Source organism: Pristiophorus japonicus, unplaced genomic scaffold, assembly GCF_044704955.1.
Source record: "Pristiophorus japonicus isolate sPriJap1 unplaced genomic scaffold, sPriJap1.hap1 HAP1_SCAFFOLD_3969, whole genome shotgun sequence".
NCBI lineage: Eukaryota > Metazoa > Chordata > Chondrichthyes > Pristiophoridae > Pristiophorus > Pristiophorus japonicus.
The window spans coordinates 1-9,595 of NW_027253837.1; the positions used below are offsets into that span (position 1 = coordinate 1).

General features: G+C 49.2%; 1 protein-coding gene across 1 annotated transcript; it reads left to right on the forward strand.

Moving 5' to 3' along the window:
• Window positions 1–3: 3 nt before the first annotated feature.
• On the forward strand, window positions 4–6,711 carry cyc1 (cytochrome c-1; the record flags this gene model as incomplete). Its single annotated transcript, XM_070872995.1, has 4 exons — window positions 4–26; window positions 922–1,082; window positions 3,986–4,086; window positions 5,794–6,711. Coding segments are annotated over 4 exons (390 nt in total), but the record flags the coding sequence as incomplete, so codon positions are not given.
• Between the last annotated feature and the right edge of the window lie 2,884 nt (window positions 6,712–9,595).

A 9,595-nucleotide genomic window follows, 5' to 3' on the forward strand; every position in this document is an offset into this window, starting at 1 on the left:
GATCTCAGCTGCATAGCAAACGCCAGGTACCTTCTTCAACCTCACTGATTCTCCCATTTACTGTTGCTCACAATATATTTCTGCTTGGGTGTGAAATTTCCAAAGCTGAATACTGTCCATAGAAACATAGAAACATAGAAAATAGGTGCAGGAGTAGGCCATTCGGCCCTTCTAGCCTGCACCGCCATTCAATGAGTTCATGGCTGAACATTCAACTTCAGTACCCCATTCCTGCTTTCTCGCCATACCCCTTGATCCCCCTAGCAGTAAGGACCTCATCTAACTCCTTTTTGAATATATTTAGTGAATTGGCCTCAACAACTTTCTGTGGTAGAGAATTCCACAGGTTCACCAGTAATTTGCTTACAGTCCGAAATTTGAATTGCCCCCCTAGAAGAGGGGGCAGATCCCACACCCCAAGAGAATCCCCAAATGTTGGTCTAGCCTGCGGCTGTGTGTGTGCACATTGATGAAGCCAAGGACAGCATGGATGCCAGCGTTCTGTGCAGGGAGCCCCAGGCGAGCGCAGACTCCCACCTGCAGGGCCCAAACTTCCAGAGGATGCTGGTGGTCGCAGTGTCTGGGCACGCCAGGATCGCACCGCGGTGTCATTGGGAGGGTACCTCATCAACCTCACCCGGCCGCCTGCTCACAGTACCCTGACTGCACCCTGCTTGCCCCTCCCCCGCTCGCTCGCCCTCTCTCTTTCCCCCCCCCCCCCCCCCACCCTCATCAGGTTAATGACCTGTGCTGTAGTTTGATTCACCGAGAAGGGGTAACATTATTAAGCAAGCTGTGCAATGAGGCAGCACTTGCTGCAAGACTTTGTTCTGTAGAAAATCCTTGATGAAATTTAAAGCCTTAAACTCGCTTGTAAAGCGCGTGGATTCACTGTTGGTCTGTTGGTCTCTGGCTGTATAGACACGGTGGTGAGGATTATATCTTCACCCTGCTGACCGGTTACTGTGAACCGCCTGCTGGCATCAGTCTCCGAGAAGGCCTGTACTTCAACCCTTACTTCACTGGGCAGGCGATTGGAATGGCCCCTCCGATCTACGATGAAGCAGTTGAGTACGAGGATGGTAAGACTTGGATCTGGTATTCCCGCAGGAACTGACTCTCTCTGGGGTGTTTCATTCAAAGCATACAAAGCCCTGGTTAGCCCACAGCTGGAGCACTGTGTACAGCTCTGAGCACCACACCTTAGAAAGGATATCTTGGACTTGGAAGGAGCGCTGCACAGGTTCACCAGAACGTTACCTGGGCTCCAAGGGTTAGATTACGGGGAAAGATAAACTAGGCTTGTATTCCCTGGAATATCGAAGGTTAAGGGGTGATTTGAGTGAGGTTTTTAGGATTTTGGAAGGAATCGATAGGGTAGATAGAGAAACTTTTTCCGCTGGTGGGGGAGTCTCAGACAAGGAACATAACCTGAAAATCAGAGCCATGCTGTTCAGGAGAGGCCAGGAAACACTTCTTCATTCAGAGTGGTCGGTGTGGAACTCTCCAACAAAAAGCAGTGGATACCAGTTCAATTAATCATTTTAAATCTGAGATTGATAGATTTTTGCTAAACATGGGTATAAAGGGATATGGAGCCGAGGCAGGAGTTAGGATACAGATCAGCCATGATCTCATTGATTGGCGGAACAGGCTCGAGGGACTGAATGGCCTCATGTTCCTATAAATGAGCTGAGATAGAACCTCAATCCAAGCTAGCGAGCCCAGCTCCTTGATGCCTCAGAGGTGTACAATCCAGTGTGGGACTGAGCCACAGGGAGATCCCAGGTTTCTCCCCTGGCCTGTGCTGCATTAGAACATAACATAAGAGTTAGAAGCCATTCGAGCCTGCTGCGCCATTCAATAAGAGAATGATTGATCTTCGACCTGAACTCCACCTTCCCGCCCGATCCCCCTCATCCCTTAATTCCCCTAGAGCCCAAACATCTTATCGATCTCGGCCTTGAATATACTCGACGACTCAACATGCACAGCCCTTCCAAAGATTTACAACCTTCTGAGTGAAGAAATTCCTCCTCATCTCAGTCTTAGAAACATAGAAAATAGGTGCAGGAGTAGGCCATTCGGCCCTTCGAGCCTGCACCGCCATTCAATGAGTTCATGGCTGAACATGCAACTTCAGTACCCCATTCCTGCTTTCTCGCCATACCCCTTGATCCCCCTAGTAGTAAGGACTACATCTAACTCCTTTTTAAATATATTTAGTGAATTGGCCTCAACAACTTTCTGTGGTAGAGAATTCCACAGGTTCACCACTCTCTGGGTGAAGAAGTTTCTCCTCATCTCAGTCCTAAATGGCTTACCCCTTATCCTTAGACTGTGACCCCTGGTTCTGGACTTCCCCAACATTGGGAACATTCTTCCTGCATCTAACCTGTCTAAACCCGTCAGAATTTTAAACGTTTCTATGAGATCCCCTCTCATTCTTCTGAACTCCAGTGAATACAAGCCCCGTTGATCCAGTCTTTCTTGATATGTCAGTCCTGCCCTCCCGGGAATCAGTCTGGTGAACCTTCGCTGTACTCCCTCAATAGCAAGAATGTCCTTCCTCAAATTAGGAGACCAAAACTGTACACAATGCTCCAGGTGTGGCCTCACCAAGGCCCTGTACAACTGTAGTAACACCTCCCTGCCCCTGTACTCAAATCCCCTCGCTATGAAGGCCAACATGCCATTTGCTTTCTTAACCGCCTGCTGTACCTGCATGCCAACCTTCAATGACTGATGTACCATGACACCCAGGTCTTGCTGCACCTCCCTTTTTCCTAATCTGTCACCATTCAGATAATAGTCTGTCTCTCTGTTTTTACCACCAAAGTGGATAACCTCACATTTATCCACATTATACTTCATCTGCCATGCATTTGCCCACTCACCTAACCTATCCAAGTCACTCTGCAGCCTCATAGCATCCTCCTCGCTGCTCACACTGCCACCCAACTTAGTGTCATCCGCAAATTTTGAGATACTACATTTAATTCCCTCGTCTAAAGCATTAATGTACAGTGTAAACAGCTGGGGCCCCAGCACAGAACCTTGCAGTACCCCACTAGTCACTGCCTGCCATTCTGAAAAGTGTCCATTTACTCCTACTCTTTGCTTCCTGTCTGACAACCAGTTCTCAATCCACGTCAGCACACTACCCCCAATCCCATGTGCTTTAACTTTGCACATTATTCTCTTGTGTGTGGGACCTTGTCGAAGGCCTTCTGAAAGTCCAGATACACCACATCAACTGGTTCTCCCTTGTCCACTCTACTGGAAACATCCTCAAAAAATTCCAGAAGATTTGTCAAGCATGATTTCCCTTTCACAAATCCATGCTGACTTGGACCTATCATGTCACCTCTTTCCAAATGAAAGGCCACCCCTTATCCTAAGACTGTGCCCCCTGGTTCTAGACTCTCCAGTCTGGGGAAACATCCTCTCAGCATCTACCCTGTCAATCCCCCTCAGAATCTTGTATGTTTCAATGAGATCATCTCTCATTCTTCTAAACTCCAGAGAGTATCGGCCCATTCTACTCAATCTCTCCTCATAGGATAACCCTCTCATCCCAGGAATCAGTCTGGTGAACCTCCGTTGCACTGCCTCTTGGATCAGGAGACGAAAACTGCAGAGTTGAGTTGGTCTGAGCCCTGCAGTTGTCCTCAGCACCAATGGAGGATACAGATGAGCCACAATACGGCATTCTTTGTTGCCAGACCAGTGCAAACACCAAAAGGCACCATTGCAGGTAGAATGACACCAGACCAAAGGCCAGTCCAGCCACTGCTGGAAACGGTTCGGGGTGGATATGGTTCTGTGATAACTCACATTAAACACTTGCTCTTTGACTGGTCTGTGACCCTAAATGTTGAAACCCACACTGTGCCACTGATGTTCTGTGTGTGAGACATTGAGATTCTTGTAGCTTGCTGATTCAGTGCTGGGCACTTACTGTGTTTCCTCTCCTAATTTGCAGGTACCTCAGCTTCGATGAGTCAGATCGCTAAGGATGTCTGCACATTTCTGCGCTGGGCTGCTGAGCCAGAACACGACCAGCGTAAACGCATGGGCCTGAAGGTCAGCTCCATAACCCCGCTTTCTTCATTCTCGTGATGTGGGCATCGCTGGCAATGCTGGCATTTATCATCCCTCACTGTTGACACAAGAGGGGCTTGCTGGGCCACTTCAGAGGGCAGTTAAGAGTCACCCACGTTGGTGTGAGACTGGAGTCACATATAGGCCCAGACCGGGTAAGGGCAGCAGGCTTCCTTCCCTGAAGGAAGGCCGCGAACAAGTTGGCCTTTTACAACAATCCCACAGTGTCATGAGCTGTCGACGGCCGGTTGAGTGCTGAGTGGAGGCGAGCGAGCTGAGCTCAGTCTTGACCAGGTGGGGGGGAAGGTGAGGGTTGTGATAAATATCATGGGCAGATATTATGCTGTGGGACTGGCTGAAGTGCTCCTGCAGAGAGCTGACACAGGCTCAATGATCTGAATGGCCCCCTTCTGTGCTGTAACCATTCTATGATTGTATGAAAGTAAACCACCTGCTGAGTGAGTGAGGAGCATTACTGGTACAGATCTTCACAGGCGGCATTGTGAAGCCTCTCCCCACTCTGTGCAGGAACCCCAGCTCCCAGAAGTGGCAAAGTGTGGGATCACACGCACTGCCCACTCAGCCAGTGCCTTACTCTGGAATGTTCCTTTCAATCTCCAAAGCACACAACGTTTGACTTAACGAGAAGTTGAGCACTGTGCTCCCACTATGGTCCAACGGGGAAATGTACAGCCAGCTGAGCCACACACAATGGCCCAGGTTCCATACCCTGGCCTCGGTTCCGTTTGTCAGCAAACTTGGCTACGTTACACTCGGTCCCTTCTTCTAAGTCATTAATATAAATTGTAAATAGTTGGGGTCCCAGCACTGATCCTTGTGGCACCCCACTGGTTACTGGTTGCCAACCTGAGAATGACCCATTTATCCCGACTCTCTGTTTTCTGTTAGTTAGCCAATCCTCTATCCATGCTAATATATTACCCCCAACCCTGTGAACTTTTATCTTGTGCAGTAACCTTTTATGTGGCACCTTGTCAAATGCCTTCTGGAAGTCCAAATACACCACATCCACTGGTTCCCCTTTATCCACTCTGTTCGTTACATCCTCAAAGGATTACAGCAAATTTATCAAACACGACTTCCCCTTCATAAATCCATGCTGACTCTGCCTGACCGAATTTTGCTTTTCCAAATGTCTTGGTACTGCTTTAATAACGGACCCCAACATTTTCCCAACCACAGATGTTAGGCTAACTGGTCTATAGCTAACCTGCTGCACTTGATGTTGCCGGAGGGGCAGGGTTGGGCTCAGCTTTGCCTCTGTATCTGTGTACAGGAGGGACAAGGCCAGGTCGCTTGGGTGCAGTCCCGGTCACTGCCAATGACAGCTATTGTACTCCAGTGCCTCAGGAGGAGGTGGTGATGGGGTGGGGGAAGCAGTGATGATAATGGTCACTGTCCAGTGACCGACTTGTACCGCACAATTTACATGGCTATGGAAAGGGAAAAAAAGAGTTGAATTTCTATGGCACCTTTCATGACCTCAGGATGTCCCAAAGCGCGTTACCAGCCAATGAAGTACTTTTGAAATATAGTCACTGTTGTAATACAGCGAAGGCAGTGGGACTAATTGGATCGCTTTTTCAAAGAACTAGCAAAGGCACGATGGGCAGAATGGCCTGTGCTGTAAGATTCTATGATTCTGAACTTCTCTTCTCTTTTTTACAGCTGCTGATGTTCTCATCGCTACTCTTGCCGCTGCTTTACTACATGAAGAGGCACCGATGGTCTGTTCTAAAGAGTAGGAAGATTGCTTACAGACCGCCAAAATAACTCATGACACCGGGGATACTCCCAACTCCAGTAGCGCCTGACCTGCTGCACTCTCGGCCAGTCTGGACTGACATAGTTTCTGGGGGGTGGGGGGGAACAAATTAATCGAGTTTAAAATAAATGGACATTATTGAAGCATGGCGCTATTAAAAGAAGTTTGTATAGTCAAACTCCTCCAAGGTCAGTGGGTGGATTACTGGCTGTGATTAAATGGATGAGCCTGCAGACCATAACGTGCAAACCTAAATATGCTCCATTGGTAAAGTGTCTCATGACCGTGGCCTGTCTTCAACATTTTTAAAAGGGGTTTTTTAAAAACTGCCCTTCAGTAATTGGTGAACATTGTCTTTCGATGTCAGAACCGAATACAAGCTAGCAACAGTCACTGGCTTTTGGTGTTCACAGAATTCCATCTCCAAATCCCATTTAATAAACATGCACACCGTGATCAGTGGTCCCGGAAATGGGGAAGGTAATTCCCGTGTCTCGGTGCTTCTTAGAGACTTTGGGCTTGGCGGAGTAGTGCTCAGAACCTCGCCCAAGCCCAGAGGGTCTAAGTGTTGGTCTCACTGGAGAGATGGTCTCTGAGAAAAGTCACGGTGCTTAGCCGTCAAACAGTCGGAATCCCCACATGGTCTCTGTCATAAGGCGGGTCGAACTCATTTTAAGTCACCTCCAACAACATTGTTTTTGTGGTGGTGTGTGTTTGGTCCTACTGGGAGTTGAAGGATTCCCTTTGTTAAATCATTACTGTGCACAGCATTGTGTAAATATTTAATGACCTAAAATGTTTAATAAATACTATGCTGCGGACCTGATGTGCGTTGGTCTCCGCCTCTGCCCTACGCATGCCCCATGTCTGCCTCTGTCCCGTGCACGCGCAGCTCCGCCCCACACCTGCCTCCGCCCCGTACGCAGCTCCGCCCCACACCTGCCTCCGCCCCGTACGCAGCTCCGCCCCACACGCGCCTCCGCCCCACGCCTGCCTCCGACCTGTGAGCACACCGCTCCACACACAGCTCCACCCCACACGCGCCTCCGCCTGCCTCCGTCCCGTGCGCACACCGCCCCACACGCAGCTCCGCCCCACGCCTGCCTTCGTCCCGTGCGCACACTGCCCCACACGCAGCTCCGCCCCACGCCTGCCTCCGTCCCGTGCGCACACTGCCCCACACGCAGCTCCGCCCCACGCCTGCCTCCGCTGCAAACTACTGCAGACTCCCATGAGCATGATAATAAAGCAGCCAATTGTCGGGCTGTGTGGGGAAGAGGCTCCATTTCTCTAAAGTTTGTAGTTTTATAACTGAATCCACAGGAGGTGTATCGGCCTGCTATCATTTTATTTATACGTTTGGACAGTTGGAGTTTCTGGATGTAAAAATATTATTTGTAACCTCTGACCAGATTTGACAGATGGGGGCGGGGCAGAATAAAGTTTGAAATAAGTCGTGCAGCTGGTAATGTTCAAAATATCTGATCCAATCTCTTAACATCTCTTCGGAAGATCGGCACTTCTGACAGTGCAGCACTCCCTCTGCGCTGCACTGGAGTGTCAGCTGAGGTTAAGTGCTCAGGTGTGAGGCTCAAACCTCCCAAACCCACGACCTAGAAGGACAAGGGCAGCAGGCGCATTGGAACACCACCACCTCCACATCACACACCATCCTGACTGGGAAATATATCGGCCGTTCCTTCATCGTCGCTGGGTCACAATTCTGGAACTCCCTCCCTAACAGCACTGTGGGAGCACCTTCACCACACGGACTGCAGCGGTTCAAGAAGGACTCCTTCCTCCCCCCCCCCCCCCCCCCCAATCTCACACTCTCTTTTTCCCCCCCCCCCCCCCCCCCCAATCTCACTCTCCATCCTCCCCTTCTCTCTCCTTCCACGCCATTGCTTTCTCTCTTTCCACCACCTGAGGGCACCTTGGGTAGACAATTATTGGCAGTCTTGCCAGCGATGCCCTCATCCTAAGAATGAATAATAAAAACACAACCATAGCTCTGCAGCCAGAGGTAATTTAAAGGGCAAAGTGTATTCTGCTGATTTGTTGCATAATCTGAGACGTTACAAATGGTGGGAAGTAACATCGTCATAGGCAGTCCCTCGGAATCGAGGAAGACTTGCTTCCACTCCAAAAGTGAGTTCTCAGGTGACTGTACAGGCCAATACAGGAATTACAATCTCTAACAGGTGGGACAGACAGTGGTTGAAGGAAAGGGTGGGTGGGGAGTCTGGTTTGCCGCACGCTCCTTCCGCTGCCGGCACTTGCTTTCTGCTTGCTCTCGGCGATGAGACTCGAGGTGCTCAGTGTCCCCCTAGATGATTTTCCTCCATTTTGAGCAGTCTTGGGCCCGGGATTCCCAGGTGTCGGTGGGGATATTGCACTTTATCAAGGAGGCTTTGAGGGTGTCCTTGAAACATTCCCTCTGCCCACCTGGGGCTCGCTTGCCGTGTAGGAGTTCCGAGTAGAGCGCTTGCTTAGGGAGTCTCGTGTCGGGCATGTGGACGATGTGGCCCGCCCAATGGAGCTGGTCGAGTGCGGTCAGTGCTTCGATGTTGGCCTGAGTGAGAACACTGATGTTGGTGCGCCTATCCAACCAGTGGATTTGAAGGATCTTGTGGGGGCAGATCTTGTGGAGGCAGCGTTGGTGGTACTTCTCCAGTGTTTTGAGGTGCCTCTGTACATAGTCCATTTCTCTGAGCCATACAGGAAGGCGGGTATCACTACTGCCCTGCAGACCTTAAGCTTGGTTAATAAGGAAGCAGTAGTAGGATATTTGGAAAAGCATGATTCAGTCAGGCAGTCAGCATGGTTTTATGAAAGGGAAATCATGTTTGACAAATTTGCTGGAGTTCTTTGAGGACATAACGAGCAGGGTGGGTAAGGGGGAACCAGTGGATGTGGTGTATTTGGAGATCCAGAAGGCATTTGATAAAGTTCCACGTAAAAGGTTACTGCACAAGATAATAGCTTACGGAGTTGGGGGTAATATATTAGCATGGATAGAGGATTGGCTAACTGACAGAAAACAGAGAGTCGGGATAAATGGATCACTTTCCGGTTGGCAAACGGTGACTAATGGGGTGCCGCAGGGATCGGTGTTGAGGCCTCAACTATTTACAATCTATATTAATGACTTGGATGAAGGGACCGAGTGTAATGTAGCCAAGTTTGCTGATGATACAAAGATGGGTGGGAAAGCAAATTGTGAGGAGGACACAAAAAATCTGCAAAGGAATAGAGACAGGCTAAGTGAGTGGGCAAAAATTTGGAGATGGAGTATAATGTGGGAAAATGTGAGGGTATCCACTTTGGCAGAAATAACAGAAAAGCAAATTATAATTTAAATGGAGAAAAATTGCAAAGTGCTGCAGTACAGAGAGACCTGGGGGTCCTTGTGCATGAAACACAAAAAGTTAGTTTGCAGGTACAGCAAGTACTCAGGAAGGCAAATGCAATGTTAGCCTTTATTGTAAGGGGGATAGAGTATAAAAGCAGAGAAGTCCTGCTACAACTGTACAGGGTATTGGTGAGGCCACACCTAGAGTACTGCGTACAGTTTTGGTCTCTGTATTTAAGGAAGGATATACTTGCATTGGAGGCTGTTCAGAGAAGGTTCACTAGGTTGATTCCGGAGATGAGGGGGTTGACTTCTGAAGATAGGTTGAGCAGATTGGGCCTATATACATTGGA